General features: G+C 45.1%; 1 protein-coding gene across 2 annotated transcripts in view; it reads left to right on the top strand.

The window, feature by feature from the left end:
• The first annotated feature begins 14,143 nt into the window (after positions 1 to 14,143).
• Positions 14,144 to 17,792, top strand: part of MORC4 (MORC family CW-type zinc finger 4) — a 58,846-nt gene continuing 55,197 nt past the window's right edge. Inside the window, exons 1-2 of one of the 2 annotated variants that reach the window (XM_058712473.1) lie at positions 14,144 to 14,535; positions 14,629 to 14,701. In XM_058712473.1, the coding sequence (XP_058568456.1) occupies positions 14,434 to 14,535; positions 14,629 to 14,701 (175 nt within the window). In that variant the 5' untranslated portion in view covers positions 14,144 to 14,433. The remainder of the gene's footprint in view (positions 14,536 to 14,628; positions 14,702 to 17,792) is intronic. The other variant, XM_058712472.1, reaches the window with a different exon arrangement.

Genomic DNA, 17,792 nt, shown 5'->3' with positions numbered 1-17,792 from the left:
ATTCTTCAGAGTTACCCCTCATCACTTTTCTTCCAAGGCTGTCATGAGTCTGGCTGTAGCGTGGCTCTCACTCAGTTTCAGCTTATACCTATGCACCATGGTAATCCATCCATGACCCAAGTTCAGGCTTTTCCCTCTGTTGTCAGCTGGTCATAAGGGATGCTTCCATACATCATAAGTGTGAGCACAGGAAGAGATGCCAGTGAACTAATGGTGGATGCCATGGAGGTCTGGGCCACCCACTCATATAGCTACTTGCGTCCTCTGGTCCTACTTGTGCTGGATTTATCACTTCCTTATGAGAGCTTACTCTTAGGCCCAGCTGACCTTAGGATTTGGTGGGTCTAACAGAGCCCAGCTCATGATGAGCAGCTGTGACCACATACTCACTTGGTATCCTATGACCAGCTTGTTCCATTTCTTCCAGTGCCTAGTAGTGTGCTGGGAGTTTTTTCAAAAGCATAGAATTCTCTGAAGATGTCATGGCTCTGTTCTGAAACTCCTGGGGTCTACATTGTGATTATCCCACGGGATTTGTTGTGAACTCCACATAGCATCTTTTCCCACCACTATTACCTTTAATACTATAGGGTACTCTGGTCATATGGCCCAAGCAGCAGTGTCACTTGCACTGTAGTGTAGACCTGTTGCAGAGCTCCTCCTTCTGCGAGTTCCACTCGAAGCTGTCAGTCTTCCCATAATCTAGTATATGGGTCAGAGCAGTATTCCCAAGTGATCAATATACTGCCTCCATAGCCAAAAGAGGCCTGCCAGATGTTGTTCTTTCCTTCCTTATGATGAGAGGCGCAAGGTGCAATAACATGTTCTTTACCTCAGATAGGATTACTCATGTGCCCATAACCAATAGACACTGAGGAAATTGATTGATACGCCAAGCCCCTGAAGCTTCATAGGGTTCATCTCCCATGTTGTGAGTGATTCTCTATCATCATGACCAATATGCAAGCCACTTTTTGCTCCTCCAGGCTGATTAGTGCACTTTCTTTCATGGAATGGATCAATGTGATGTTCTGTAGTGTATCCAGATCTCTTCAGACTATATTACAGCAGAAGGCAAGAGAGTGAACACAGAACTATGACAAAATTACACACGTACGTTGTTGTTTGTTCCATATGAATTTGAACCTTTTCAGATCCTCTTTTCTGAATAGTATAGAAAAGAAGACATTCACCAAATCAACAGCAACATACCATGTACATGAAGCCATATTTACATGCAAATATATCACATCTAGCACAGTGGCAGAAGTTAGGATGTGACTTGAGTTTAGAATGGTCTGTCATTTTCTAAGATCTGTCCATTTTTTCCCCAGTGGTTACATTAGTGAATTAAATATAGATGTGACAGGGCCTAACACCCTTGCATGCTTAAATCTTTACAAATGGTACTGATTTCCATACCTACCTGTTAAATGCAATAGTATTTTCCCCAATTTTCCATTATGGAAGAATTTTAAACTTCCAAAAGGTTGGAACTACTATACAGTTAACACCCATGTAGACACCAACTAGATTCTAAATTTTACATTTTATATTTGCTTTATCCCCTATTTATCTACATTTTTCATCCATCTATCAACCTATCTCATTTTTATTTTTTTACATTTATTTGCTTTTGAGAGAGCATGAGCAGGGGAGGGGCAGAGAGAGAGGGAGACACAGAATGAGAAGCAGGCTCCAGGCTCTGAGCTGTCAGCACAGAGCCCGACGTGGGGCTCAAACTCAGGGACTGTGAGATCATGACCTGAGCCGAAGTAGGATGTTCAACCAACTGAGCTAACCAGGCGCCCCTAATTTTTATTTTTTTATAATTTTTTAATGTTTATTTATTTTTGAGACAGAGAGAGAGACAGAGTGTGAGCAGGGGAGGGGCAGAGAGAGAGACACACGCACACAGAATCCAAAGCAGGATCCAGGCTCTGAGCTGTCAGCACAGAGCCCAATGTGGGGCTCAAACTCACAAATCACAAGATGATGACTTGAGCCAAAATTGGATGCTCAACCAACTGAGCCACCCAGGTGCCCCACAACCTATGTAATTTTTTTATATGCATTTCAAAGTAAGTTGCAGACATCAGAACACTTTCCTTGAAATATTTGAGCATGTATATTGACGTTTGTTTACAGTTCTTATTTTAGATAACATTTTCTTATAATGAAATGCACAAATCTTAAGTGCACCACTTGATGACTTGACAAATGCATATAACCCATGTATCATACCATTTAAGTACCTACCGTCCCCAAAACACACCCCCACCTGGGACCAGCCCCACCTGGGACCAGCCCCACCTGGGTGAGCTAACGAGCTATTCAGCTAGTCCTTTGTGCATAAGTTACACAGGTGCCTTCTTCTGAGCCCTGCATACCCAGGGAACGCATCTCCTTGACTCACAGCTGAAGACTGGCACTGTGGCCAGCCAGCATCAAGAGCACTCCCAGGGAGAGTAAGCTTTGGGTGAGCTAACAGCACACTCCTGCCTCATCTGGAGTGCACCCCCCCCCCAGGGGTTTCCCCCATCCCACTTCTCCTGGTAGCTGAGGCTTCCCTCTCCTTTCCCCTGAGATTCTCTGGGATTCTTGCCAGGTAGGAGCCAGGAGGCGGGCAGCCCACGTCAGGAAGGGAAAACCTTCCTGAAGTCACCGAGGACACATGCTCTGTGCTGACCAGGGCGCCAGTCCCAGGGCAGGTCTGCTCAGGCTCCTGGTTAGACCCCAGGAAGAGAAAGAAGGAGAAAGCCAACAAGGCCCAGAAGGGAGAGTGGCTTTCTGTGGAAGGCCTTACGCCTGGCATGAGCAGGAGGAAAGCAGTCTTGTCCCGCTAACTGGGGAGAGGGACTGAGTTGTATGAAGGCCCGGTGGGGGGCAGGGGAGGCCTGGGGGCTCACTTCACACTTTGTTCCTGTCATCTCTCTCACACTGGCAGGTACGCAGGGCGAGTGCTGACTCCTCTCTCAGTCTGCTATGGAGCCATCACCCTGGCTGCAGAGGGAACTCCTTTGGTAGTCCCTACCACTGACCCTTAGGCCTGAGCCCCTGGCCCTGATTCGCCCTCTGGGATTCTCCCACAGAACTCCCTCTGGTCCCTGGTCTCTCCTGTCCAGGCCCCCAGCCAGCCCTGCTGTTCTCCAGCCCCCTCCTTCCCTGGTGAGGGCTCCACAGCTTATTTCCCCTTGCTATAAAACTTCCTGACTAATTTAGTTCTCTGGCCTTGATCTGCCACGTGGGGAGCATATCTTCCCCCTCCCCCTGCCCTTTATTTTCTTTATTTATTTTCTGAAATCTGTTTGCCTTCCCTGAGTCTTCACAACTAGAACTGAGATCAGAGCTGTAGAACACACCATGCCAGTGGCTGTAATGAAACCAAATCTCTGTTCAAAATGCTTGTTCATGTTGTATTCCAAATGCTCTGTTTTGTTTACCGAAGCTTTTACCAGTAGCCACTGGAGAAATAAGTAGCAAGTGCAAATCAAGTTAGACCCGCCGCAGGTCCCATTCGGTTGACTGGTCAGAAAAGAGATTCAAAGAGCAAAGTGGAAAGGTTCCTTCTAATTAGGAAATAGGGCTTCATATGTTCTCTTCATCAATATGGTTTTATCTTTCTGTTTGTCTTCTGTGTAGTACAAAAGAAAGAGGTATCCAGAGAAGGGGGAGGTTGAAAAAACAAATTAATTTCGTCTTATAGAGTTAACCTAGTTTGCAGTCTATGCCAGTGGTGAGTCTCAAACTTGAGCCTGTATTGAATCACCCGTCCTGAGAATTTGTAGGTCTGGTGTAGGCCTAAGAATTTGTGTTTCTAACATGCTCCCTGTGTCACTGATGCTGTTGGTCTGATGACTACACTTGGAAATCAGGAAGTGGGAGTCCTCCTATTTTGTTTTCCTTTTCAAAATGGTTTCAGCCATTCTGGATCCCTTGTGATTCCATGTGAATTTTAAAATCAACTTGCCAATTTCTACAAAGTCAGCTGGGATTCTGACAGGGTTATCTTGAATCTATGGATCAATTTGGGGAGCCTTGCCATCTTAACATTAAGTCTTCCAATCCATGATCACAGGATGTTTTGCTGTTTATTTCAAGCTTTATAAGCTTTTTTTTCATTTGAGTGTAGTTGACTCACAATGTTAAATTTGTTTCAGGTATACAGCGTAGGGATTCAACTTCTCTATACACGATGCTGTGCTCGCCCCAAGTGTAGCTACCATCTGTCACCATACAACACTATTACAATATCATTGATTATATTCTCTGTGCTGTGCTTTTTTTAATGTTTATTTTTGAGAGAGAGAAAGAGAGAGACAGTGCAAGTGGGGGAGGGGCAGAGAGAGAGGGAGACATAGAATCCGAAGCAGGCTCCAGGCTCCGAGCTGTCAGCACAGAGCCTGATGTGGGGCTCAAACCCACAAGCCGTGGGATCATGACCTGAGTTGAAGTCCGGATGCTCAACTGACTGAGCCACCCGGGCACCCCTGTGCTGTACCTTTTATTCTCGTGACTTATGTATCCAATATCTAGAAGCCCGTGCCTCCCACTGGCTTCCACCTATTTTGCCTAACTCCTCCAACCACCCACCCCCTGGCAGCTATCAGTTTGTTTTCTGTATTTATAGGTATCATTCTGCTTTTTGTTTTGTTTATTCATCTGTCTTTTTAAATTCCACGTAAGAGTGAAATCATACGGTATTTGTCTTTCTCAGTTTGACTTGTTTCACTTAGCATAATACTCTCTGGGTCCATCCATGTTGTTGTAAATGGCATCCTTTTTATGGCTGAGTAACCCTCCATTGTGTATATACCACATTTTTCTTATCCATTCATCTATCAATGGGTGCTATGTTGCTTCCATATCTTAGCTTCTGTAAAAAATGCTGCACTAAACATAGGGGCACATGTATCTTCTCAAATTAGTGTTTTCCCTTTCTATGGATAAATACCATAGTAGAATTATTGGATCATATAGTACTTCTATTTTTTAACTTTTTGAGGACGCTCCATATTGTTTTCCACAGTGGCTGCACACACAGTTTGCATTCCCACCAACAGTGTGCAAAGGTTCCTTTTTCTCCACATCCTCACCAATACTTGTTATTTGATTGATTGATTGATTGATTGATTTAGAGCTTTTCATATATCTTGCAACAATGTCCTATAATGTTCAGAGAATAAGTTTTGCACTTCTTTTATTAAATTTATTTAAATTTATTCCTAAGCATCTTATTTTTTAATGTGATTGCAAATGAATTTTCTTAATTTCATTTTCAGAATGTTTGTGTAAGTGTTCAGAAATTGATTTGTATATATTGACCTTGTATCTTGCAACTTTTCTGGATTCACTGATTAATTATAATAGTGGTGTGTGTGTGTGTGTGTGTGTGTGTGTATTCTTTAGAGTTTTCTGTCTATAAGATCATGTCATCTACAAATAGAGGTCGTTTTTACCACTTCCTTTCCAATCTGAATGTATTTTGTCTCTGTTTCTTGCCTAATTACCTTGGCCAGAACCTCCAGTACAATGTTGAATAGTCATGATAAGAGTGGACATCCTTGTCTTGTTCCTGACCTTAGGGGGAAAACATCAGTCTTTTACCACTAAACGTGGTGTTAGCTGTGGGTGATTTTTAGATGCTCTTAACTGCGTTGAAGAAGATTCTCTCTTCCTAGTTTGTTGAGTGTTTTTATCATGAAAAGATGTTGGATTTTTTCAAATGCTTTTTCTTTGTCCATTGAAATGATCATTTGGTTTTTGTTTTTTTATTTGTATTGATATGGTTTATTACATTGATTGATTATCAGATATTAAAGTAATCTTACATTCCTAGGGTAAATCCCACTTGGTCATAGTATCTAATTCTTTTTACATTTCACTGGATTCACTTTGCTAGTATTTTCTTACATATTTCTGCATCCATATTCATAATAGATATTGTTCTGTAGTTTTCTGGTGTTATCTGTCTGATTTTGGTATCAGGGTAATGCTGGCCTCATAGATGGAGCTGGGTGGTGCTCTCTCCTCTTCTATTTTTGGAAGAGTTTGTGAAGAATTAGTGTTAACTCTCCAGTAAATATTGAATAGAATTCACCAGTGAAACCATCTTTTACTAGGCTGTCCTTTATGGGGGGGGGGGTTTGAATGACTAATGCAATCTCTTAAATCTCTTCACTATTCAGATTATTTCTTCCTTCTTGAATCAGTTGCAGTAGTTTGTGTTTTTCTACAAATTTGTCCATTTCATCTAAGTTATCTAATTTACTGGCATACAATTGTTCATAGTATTCCTTAGAATCCTTTCTATTTCTCTGAGCTCAGTAGTAATGGAGACCACACTTTGAGAACCACTGCTGTAGGTGCTGTGCTGAGTAGGCTTGAAGGTCAGGAATCTCTGGTCCTGGGAGAACTTGTCCAGAGGCAGGGACTGCACCATGTAACCTGGAGGAGGTTCTGGGTCAATACAGTCAGGCCTTGGGCAGAGCTCAGCAACCCACGCCTGGGACACCTACAGTGACTAAAGAGCATTAAGTTATATGCAGAACATCCTGCCAAAGGTCTAGTCTCTATTGGAGTCATCTAACCCCTGCTGCCATGCCTCCCTCTTCCTGTGTGTGGTGGAGGGAACTGAGGCACCAATAAACCCTAGAACACGTGGCCCATTATGAGCCCTTTGCTGTAGCGCAGGGTGACTCCCCAACTGAACATGCATCACAGTCACTGGGAGAGGGGAGTGCTTGCTAAAACCCAGATTGCTGGGCAACAGCCACAGGGATTCTGATCAGTAGGTCTGGGATGGTGGTGGCTGAGAATGTGCATTTCCAACAAGTTCCCAGGTGACTTTGACTGACACCTCTTGGTCCAGGAAATAAAAAGGCTTCCTGTGTTCTTGTGCCTGAGGCAGAGGGGCCTTGGCCCCTGAGAGAGATGCAGACCAAGGAGCAGCCTGAACAGGCCTTGGGATTTATTTGGACATCAAACTAAAAATTCGAAGTGACTTGATTTTTCTTGAGTTAAGAATTAGCAAGAAAAATAACCAAATTATATACAGCATTTGTACATTCTAAATATTTTTGAAACCAATCATTGGATGATGTTGTTTAGGTTCAGCTATTTCAACAAGGGAGAGAGGGAAGAGAACTAACATTTATGAGCTCTGTTAAGCTTTGCACTAAGCCCTGTACATATGTTACATCATTTGCTTCTTGCCACAACCATATGAAAAGACATCAATAAAAAAAAAAAGACATTCCATTTTTTTAGATAAGGAAACTGAGCCTCAGAGAGCTTAAGTGGCCTGTCTAAGGTCTCACAACTGATAAGAATTGGACCTGGGTCCCAGCTCTGGCTGCACAGCCCTTGCAGTCGCTTTGCTCATGAATGCATACAGGACACATCCTTTACAGAAAGAGCTGAGAAAAGGAGGGGAGAGTGTTTTCTGGAAAAACATGATAGAAACAAAATGCTCCCCATGGAGTAATGAGAAAGGAGACAGAGGGAACGGGTTGGGGCTAGATCGTGGAGGGCCTTGACGTCACCTAAGGAATTTGTACTTTGCCATAGTGGATGAGGAATCCCTGCAAACATTTAAGAAGGGTTGGGACGTTAAACAGGGTGTGGCTTAAGAGAGTGGGAGGTGGTGCTAAGAGCAGAGGGGTGAGCTGGTGGAATCAGAGAGCCCTGGAGCTGGAAGGGATCCTAGAACTCATCCTCAGCACACATCTGACAGATGAGAAAAGTGGGGCCCCGGAGAGGGGAAATGACTCCCTGACTGGCTGATGGGAAGCCGTGGGAGCACTTCCCAGCTCCGCCCCGACCCTTTAGTGTCAAAGTCCCATTTCCCCAGCTGTAGGGAGTGTCGGTGGTCATCAGTGCACAGCTGAAGGCCTCGCCAGCAGTGGCCCTTGTCTGAGAAGACCCGCCATGCCCAAAGTCATATACCCATCCCAGATCACTGGTCAGTGCAGGAGCATGAAGCACCAGCCTGTTTACCACAGTTTAGGACATGTCTGAGGGGCCACGCTGGCTCCAGAGCTCTCTGTGGGATCAGCTGAGGCCTTTGGTGTGGCCACATTGCAGTTCAGCCTCCTCCTCTGTCAGTCCTGTTTTCTTCATTCCCTGTAGGTGTTGATCCTGAGAATGCTCCCCAAGAAACCTCCTGCCCGCAAAGCTCTGTGTCACACTGTTTCCCTAGGTGACACTTCCCCAAGGTCACAGGCCAATTCAGTAGAGTCAGGACAGGAGCCTGTGCCTTCTGACTCTCGACCCTTCACTCCATCTTGCTGACCTCCCATACTGATTCCTCTTAGGCTCCCTCTCTGCACATCCATCCGGGAAGTTGGGACAAGTGACCTTAGAGACTGAGTCAAAAGATGCTAGGAGAAACGCCTCCTTCCCCAGGAGCACCCTGCATGGTAACAAGTACATGTGTGTGTCATACAAATGGAGCTACTTGTTCCAGGCGAATCAGCCAGGAGCAAATGCAAGATGCCTCTCTGTTCTCCCAGGGCTCCTTCCCTTGCCTGGAACAACGGCTGGGAGAACCCGGCCTGGACTAGGCACAAATAAAAAAGATCAAAAAGATGGCTCAGGGCTTTAGACCCAAGGCCCTGGATCAGGGTGAGGCTGGCCTTGACGTCTAAAGCTCTGCCCCAAGACGGAGACAGGCAGGCTGGGGATTTTCAGAGGACCCCACCACACCCCACTCAAGCACTTCCCTGATCTTTGTTTTGAAGCAAGACCCAGGGTTTCACAACTGCCACCCATACTCTGCCCACTGACAGGATCTGGTCACTGGAATCTTCCCTTGCAAGATACCAGCTGCTGCTGCAGGCCTGTTTGGTGGTGAAGTATGTGGAACCTTGTGTTATGGCCTTTTTACTGCTCCGTGGAGCCACGGTGATGGGATTTGTATGGATTCATTTGCTGCTTTTGTTTATTGCTGTGCAATGGCAGCAAGGCCCGGAGGAGGCCAAACCCTAAACTTCCAGCAGCTCCCTTGGCCCCTCAGGATCGTCCCTGTATCTTGGGGGAGCTGGAGAGGGGCTGAGAGGCAGTCTCTGACCCCAGATGCCAATCAGGAGGCCAAAACCTTGGGAGGAGTAAAGCTTTTGTTTAAACACCAAATCCCCCAAGTAGTAAGCACACCAATACTTAGTGCAGCATCCCCAGTGCCCAAAGCAAACGAGAGACATAGACCACATACCTTAGAAGAAAGCAGTAAACGGACATTGTTGGAAGTTCCAAATCTTGAGTCAAATAAAAGTGAGGGCCAAACAGCGCTTTTAAAATACCATATGTTGCTGCAAGGAAGAAATGGCAGTGGATCACTCTGCAAGGAAAATTAGGAATGCTCCTTCCAGATATAAGGGTTCTGATTAGAATGGACATTTATTGTCTCTGTGCATGTATTCTTCCCCCAGAGATGCTATATTCTATTTCCATAAGTGCACTTCAGGCTCTCTGGCTCCTCCTCCAACCTTGTCACTCATTTTGGTAATTGTACCCACCTGACTTCTGATAGTTACCCTCAGCCATAGGCTTTCTATTGTTTCAGAGCTTTACAATCCCCACTGCTATAGTGATCCTAGGTCTGTAGTGACTGCTACCACTCTATTGTCAGGCCTAACCTGCAGAAGAGATCCACCAATGAATTTTTTTCTTTTTTTCTTTTTTCTTTTCTTTTCTTTTCTTTTCTTTTCTTTTCTTTTCTTTTCTTTTCTTTTCTTTCTTTCTTTCTTTTTTTTTTTTTTTGAGAAAGAGAGAGAGATCAGGGGAGGGGCAAAGGGGCAGAGAGAGAAAGAATATTAAGCAGGCTCCATGCCCGCATAGAGCCGGACACGGGGCTCAATCTCACTACCATGAGATGATGGCCTGAGCTGAAAGCAAGAGTCCAAAGCTTAACCAACTGAGCCACTGAGACGATCATCCACCACTGAATTTCTTAGTGGTGCTAGTGCCCCTCTCACCAGCTCATTCCACTTCTTCAGTAAATGGTGTATCCTGTGCCTTTCTGTTTAGTTTTCCAGTCTTGTTTAGTACATCCACTCCAGTATGCTCAGTTCTGAATCTTTTTATTCCTTCTTCCACTATTGCCACAGCAATGCTGGCATTTCAAGCTCACATAGCATGGATCATCACTTTTTCTGTATTCTAGGAGACATCCCAGTAGTGAGTTTGCACCATTTCTTGTGGCCAATGCCAGGTGTTAAATCCTATATTCCAGGAGAGTGTTCCCAGATTGATAAACTCACTTTTATCCAACGTTAGAGTTTAGCTCCCTTGATCAAGCACCCTCAGAATCCAATTCCATGCAAACCCTTCCAGCTCCTGCCAATCCATGCTGGCTAGACTTTACAGCTTCCTGGAGGCATAGACACTTTCCTCCCTTATCAGGTATAGCATGTTCATGCTGTGCCTTAACCCTTTGTCATAGGCCTAGCGGCCAGGAGGGAAAGGGAGTGTACACATCGTTTTGTGGAGAAATTCTGCAACATCTCCAAGTGGGAGGTGAGGAGATTACCAGTAGGGAAGTTGGCCCAATTCTGTAGGGAAATCTGGAGATTCAAGGTTTTGGTGGCATCAATCTAGATATACACAAACCATGTGACAGTGTCCTATTCTTTCCCAGGAAGCATTCTGATTTGGGCATAGCAAACCTGTCTCCATTGGAAGTTTCATCTTCTTTGGCGCTCAGTAACTACTGAGTTCTATTGGTCTTAGGGCTACTATTTCCCCCATATTTCTCAAACACTTGATATTTCATACCAGATCCTATGTTACCTTCTACCAGTATACCATTCCGGTTCACCACCTAGTGAAGATCTTAACAATAATAGGACTGCCACCTTGTGGCAGGGGGCTATCTGTAATGTTGTCCTAATTTCCAACTGGGCAGTGAATGACCTAGCTCCCCAATCCCATCTAAGTGCCAATTTCTTGGATAAGTCTTAGTTTCAAGGATCATCACTTGAGTTCCCCAGGAAGCAAACTCCAAGATAGAACATAGCATGCAGAATGCTTACTAAGAGGTGTCTTTTGGATTAGTGTCAATGGAAGGAAGCTGGCAATGGCAGAGGGGAGATAGACCTGCACTACAGGCCCAACAACAGCATCAGCCGACTCCACAGAGAGATCTGGAGTTAGAATGATCCTTCAGAATTGTCCCGAGTTGGGCTGAGATGGTCAAGCCTTTATACCTCTTCTTTGGTGAGACACTGTAGACTGTCTCAGAAAACTTTGTGATCCTAAGGGAAGCCATTCTCTGTACCTGGGGCAATCCCTGAAGGGGGTAAGAGCTGAAGTCAGCTTGCCTACAGTGCTCTGAGCAGCTGGGCCCAAAAGTCCTTTATTGAAATGGGAGGGGCACCTAGGTAGCTCAGTCGGTTAAGCATCCAACTTCAGCTCAGGTCATGATCTCACAACTTGTGAGCTGGAGCCCCACATCTGGCTCTGTGCTGATAGCTCAGAGCCTGAAGCCTGCTTCAGATTCTGTGTCTCCTTCTCTCTCTGCCCCTCCCCCACTCATGCTCTCTCTGCCTCTCAAAAATAAATAGACTTTAAAAAAATTAAAACAAAAAATAAATGGAAGATGGGCTGGCGTATCACAGTAGCCGCCACAGGCATCATCTCTTGACCCTAAAAATTATCAATTAAAAGTAAAGAATTGAGCACTTATCCTGTCCTTCCTATACGAATTGTATTTCAGAGTAACCAAAGAGCCATGGTTGATGAAGGTAAGCTCTATACAGAAGGATCCAGTTAATACATTACAAGAAATTCTGGGATTAGACAATCATTGTTTTGCAACCCCAATACAATTTTGTTTTAGATGATGAACATTGATGGATGAAACCATAAAGGAAAAGGCTGATGGGGAACTGTATGGTGGAACATTTAGGCTGCCTCCACCTGAGCCCACTGATCAAACTGAATACCACTGAGTCTTGGATAGTATGTACCTCCTGATGTGATGTAACAGGAAGTATACAGCACCATCTACAAGCATTCCTTTTTTTCAGAAAAATCTTTGTCCTGGAATCTAATGAAGGTTTTAGAACCAAGCCTTTAGAACCAACTCATGATTTATAGCTAAGTTCCACTTATTCTAACAAAAGGATCAGGCTAAGTGGCAACATGCGGGAGCAAACAGACACCTAAGAAGAATGTATGGCATTCAACAGTAAAATGACTTCATTTCTTCAGCAAGTCAATAGCGTGAAGTAGAAGAGGGGAGACTGTTTAAAGTAGGTTTGAGACAAATCCCGTGTGCAATGTGTACATCTTGTTTGGATCTAGATTTAAACAAACCAAATGTAAAAAGGCATATTTTTGAGATAATTGAGGAAATCAGGATATGGACTGGCACTAGAGGACATCAGAGAATTGTTAATGAATTTTGTTTAGTGTGAAAGTGGCATCGCAGTTTGTTTTTTTAGAAAAGTGTCCATATTTTTAGAGGACACTGAAGTATATAGGGTAAAATGATGTCAAATTTGCTCTAAAATGGTTACAGAAATGAAAAAAAAGAACATATAAAGCAGGTATGGCAAAGTCTTGATAATTTTTGAATCTGGATAATAAGTATATGGGGATTTGTTATATCATTCTCTGTACTTTTGTGTATTTGAAACACAATTTTTAAGATACCAAAAAAAAAAAAAAAAGGATGAATGCAAAGAACCCAGTGGGAGGAAAATGATGCTCAATGGATAGAAACAGGCATTTATATAAAAGGAGATTCAAATGTACAATAAATATTTGAGAAGAGATTCAGCATCACCCGTAGTTGGGGAAATGCAAATTAAAACAATAAAGAGATGCTATTTTTTATTCAAAAGATTGGAAGGAGTTAAAAGAGCAGGATCTGATATGTAGTGCTATGAGCACAGCAAAATAGCTGACTTGCTAGGAGGGCAAATTGCCTCTACCTAACAGTATTTATTAAAGTTAACCATGCACATGCTATTAGACAGCAATATCTTATAGAAATTACAGTACCAGAAATTAATGATCTATACATGAGGATGTCTGAGGCAGCATTTTTTGTGTAGTCAAAAAAAAAATTGAAAACAACCAGAGTTTTCATAGAGGAATGGTCAAATAAATTATAGTTCATCCATATCAGGGAATGTTATAGTTTTTTTTTTAATTAAAAATATCTTGGGGTGCCTGGGTGGCTCAGGCAGTTAAGCATCCAACTTCAGTTCAGGTCATGATCTCACAGTTTGTGGGTTCGAGATCTACATAGGGCTCTGTGCTGAGAGCTCAGAGCCTGGAGCCTGCTTTGGATTCTGTGTCACACACCCTCTCCCGTTCATGCTCTGTCTCTCAAAAATAAATATTAAAATTTTTTTCTATTATCAAATAGTGTATGTGTGGTAGCACAAAAATTAGAAAATACAAATAAGAAAAATAAGAAACAAATTTAGAGTTCCAGACCTGGAGATATCATGGAATACATCATTTCAAGTGTTATTCACTGTGTGTGTATATGCATGCATATGTATTATGTATGTATGAATATATATATATGCGTATACATCCTTGTTTTTCCAATAAAAAGATATCACATTACACAATATGTTGTAACTTCTTGTTTCTTTAATTCCTTCATTAATATTTTGCACATCTATAAATATTCATCTACAAACATGGCCTTTAAGATCTGCATAGTATTCCATTTCATGGGCACCCCATAAATTAACCAATACCGTATTTTGGAGCATTTAAGTGCATCCCATTTTTTTCTCTTTTATAAACAGCCGCCCCCCCCCCCACACACACACACTTGAAAAGCTTTGAAGATGATTTGCCAATTGCGTTCCAGAAATTTCTGGGTGCTTCTGGAGGCACTGGAGCCAGAGGAGTCAGAATGCTTTCCCACCACGCGAGCCTGCTATCTTCCCAGATAGCAAAACTGCAGTCTTTAGAACTTGAAAGACTTGTCTTATCCTGCCCGTTAGTCATGCAGCCTAACTGGGACTCTGTTCCAGAAATCCCTACATCCTCTCCCTTCCCTTGCCTCATTCCCGCCCCTCCCCGCGCACCCCCCCACCCCCGCGCTTTCCCGCTCGGCGGCCTGGCCTATGGCAAACGCCAAGAATTAATTAGGGGCGGGGATCAAGGAGCGGCTGTCAGGAGGTCGCCATATTTCTGTACGGCCCTGAGGCCGCCCCGGCGGGCAGTCGGTGGGTCGGGAGAGGTGCTGACAGGGCGGGGCCGCCGCTCTGCTCCGACAGCCTCACCCCTCCCGCCCGGGACAGGTGGCTGGAGCGCGCCCCGCCCCCGCCAGCTGCGGGTGGGAGCGAGGGAGGGCCAGCCCCAGACGGCCGCCGCCAGCTGCGAGGGAGAGTGAGTGAGGGCCAGTCCGGGACTGCCGGGCGAGGAGTCCGGCGGCAGCAAGCGAGTATCGTGGCGGCCAAAAAAATGCTCCTGTACCGAGGGGCCCCCGCGGGCCCTGGCGCGCCGGGCAGCGCGCTGGCCCGGCCGGGGGGCGGCCCGCAGGCCTTTGGGATCCGCCTGAGCACGGTAGGTCGGGGGCCCGAGGGGCTGCGGGGGGCGCGCGGGGAGGGCCCGGCGGGCCGAGGCCTCACGCGGGACGGGACCTTCTCTCGCCCCCAGATGAGCCCCCGCTATCTACAGAGCAACTCCAGCAGCCACACGCGACCCTTCAGTGCCATCGCGGAGCTGCTAGGTGAGTGGCGAGGGCGGGCCTGGCCGCGATAGCCCGAAGCAGCGGTGCCAACGTGGTGCCGCGGTCGCGAGAGGTATGCGCGGAGCCGCGCGGGGCGGGCCGGGGCTGGGGTGGGGGCGTCGGGACCGGCCCCGACCCCGCAGCCGGAGGGGGACGGCTCTCTCGCCAGGCGTGGGGGTAGGGGGCGAGGTCCAGCGAATAAAGCTCAGGAAACAAGGTGTGCCGGAAGAGTTAGGACTCCCTTGTGCGTTTTCTTTCTGGTTCGTGATGTTCCGGGCACTTTAGGATAGCTTAGTTAATAATCAAAACGTGATGCATAAAAATACAGGGCCCTGGGCAGCTGGGCTCCGCAGGCACTGGCGACAGACGGAGGGCGTCAAGATAGCAGAGGGGCATTGCGGAGGACCCGGTAGGGTCCTGAGGAAAGGTCTGGAAGACGGAGTTCTTCAACTTTTGGGACCAGGGAATCTGGGAATGATGGGACATCCCTTAAGAGATGACACGAGTGCATTTGGCTCCCTGCGACTGCGGAGGGCTGGGTCCGTGGTCCACGAGCGCCCTCACACCGCTGGAATGAATACTGAGCACTTAACCTCTCACTCCACCGATGTTTGCTTTTAAAGCGTTTTCAGTTGATCCCTTGAAGCCAAGTACATCAGCTTTTGCAGTAGTGTGCTAAATACTGTGTGGAAAGCAAAGAAGAAAGGCATTCCCAGACCAAATGCAGCACACAGAGCACATTGTAAATATTTCAGAAATTGAAAGAAGGGAGAGACGTTTATGGGACAAGGTAGCACGGTACAAAATCTTGAAAGTGGTTTCAAAGCTTGCTAGATGAACCCCAGCCCCTACTTAAAGCAATTGCTATGACCATGCAGTGTGAATTGTCTTGAGCCAAGAAGTCAGCGGGCAGCAGGAGGGTCAGGAGAGTTATTTGAAAAGGTGACAGAGAACTGTGAGGATTAGTTTGGCCATAACAAGAATGCTTACATTATGTATGACTGTTCTTTTGAAGGTACAGGGGGAAAAAAGTGACATTGACACATTCTGAATCCTAGAGAACAGGTATCTTTAAGGTTTTGCACCATGCTTTGAGCGAAGCTCTGTACAGTGGAATGAGATCTCTGTGCATGTAACGTACAAAAAAAAGAGGGAAAAGGAGCAATTTACTTAGGGGAAAATGGGAGACAGAGATGTGTTATTCTCTCACAGTGGGACTGTGCAAAACCATACATACCTATGCTGTACTGTGTCCCGAACTTTACAGGTGACTTAAGGAGTGGGTTCTGTTTGTAATTTTGAATATACCATATTTTTTTTCTCCTAAATATTCAATTAACCTGAGCCTGGCCTAAGATGTCTCCTATGAGCGCAAATGTGTATGCGCATTCTGTACATAGACACATGCCTGCACACATGCATATGGAAACCCAGATTTTATTTTATTTTTTTTTAATTTTTTTAAATTTATTTTTGAGAGAGAGAGAGAGAGAGAGAGACTGCGAGTGGGGGAAGGGCAGAGAGCAAGGGAGACACAGAATCTGAAGCAGGCTCCAGGCTCTGAGCTGTTGGCACAGAGCCCCATGCGGAGCTCGAATTCACAGACCGTGAGATCATGACCTGAGCTGAAGTCGGATGCTCAACCAACTGAGCCACCCAGGTGCCCTGAAAACCTAGATTTTAAACACCAAATCACAACTCTTTGTGGTAATATTGCTAATAGTAAAAAGAGGAGAGCAAAACGTTGACTGGTAGCCCAAAGCTTTCATTTTAGGTGTTCCTTCAATAGGGTTTTCTTCTCCACTTATGTATTAATTTTCTAGTGAATCATTCATCTGGTGAATATTTATTGAGCACACACTGTGGGCAAGGCCACTGTGGTAGGCACAAAAATGAGCACAGCACAGACTCCCTTTTCTAGTAGGGGGAGATAAAACATGTCCAGGAGGTTTATGCTTTGTATAACAGCAAAACAGAAAGGGGTGCATCAGCAAAGATCCACATCTCGAATGCTGTGGGAGTTCAGAGGAAGGAGGGATGGCTTCCAGCTCACCAGGAAGAGGAGGGTTAGGAAAGGCTTTGTAGAGGAGGTGACATTTGAGCTGAGATTTGAAGGATCGGGACATGTGCATATGGATGTGGGGAGGGGAGGGCATTCCAGGCAAAAGGAACAACTGTGTGAACAAAGGCATGAAGAATATTGAGTAGTTGAGTTTAATTAGAGCAGGGAGTTTACAAGTAGTCAAAACTGTCTGTCGTTAGAGAGCTGATAAAGAGCCTTCACAAATACATTTGTAACTTTACTCTCTGAAGTCAACGGCCTTATTACAATTAATATTAGTACTGTCATTACCATCCTTATTATCCTCATCCTGCAGATAAAGATACAGAGGCTCAGAATTTAATGGACTTTTCCAAGGTTGTAGGTCTAGTAAGTGGCAGATCCAGGACTCAAGCCCAGGTCTTTTTGCTCCAAGTACCAAGTGGATAATAAGGTTAGAAAAGGCAGACTAGGACCAGGATGTGATTGGGAGGCCCAGGTATTGGGCCTTTTAGTCTGAAGTTTTCTGAGCAGGGGGAAGTCATGAACAGAGCTGTGCTGCAGGAAAGTTAATCTTACAGCCAGGTGAAAGATGGATTGGAGAAGAGAGTCATGGCCTTGAGAGACTAGTTAGGAGGTTAACGTGATAATCCAGATGAGAGGGAATACACTCTGTAAACTAAGAAACTGACAGTGGGACCATAAATAGGAAGATGGGGGAGAGCTTAGAGATGCATGGGGTAAGAGAGTGAGAGACAAACCAGGATTTTTGAATTTCACACTTGAGGTCTTTTGGATGCTGGCGCTATATATGTGTATGGGTGTGTGTGTGTGTGTGTGTGTGTGTGTGTGTACACACACACACACACACACACACACACAGTAAAACCTTGGTTTGTGAGCATAATTCATTCCCGGAACATGCTTATAATCCAAAGCACTCGTATATCAAAGTGAATTTCAAGAACCATTGGTTCGGTTGTGATCACGTGACGATTGGCTGCACGTACTACTCGTATTGCAAGACATCGCTCATTTATCAAGTTAAAA

Source organism: Neofelis nebulosa, chromosome X, assembly GCF_028018385.1.
Source record: "Neofelis nebulosa isolate mNeoNeb1 chromosome X, mNeoNeb1.pri, whole genome shotgun sequence".
NCBI classification, from domain to species: Eukaryota; Metazoa; Chordata; class Mammalia; order Carnivora; family Felidae; genus Neofelis; species Neofelis nebulosa.
Note: the sequence above shows the minus strand (reverse complement) of the source record. Positions and strands in the feature narration are given on the sequence as shown.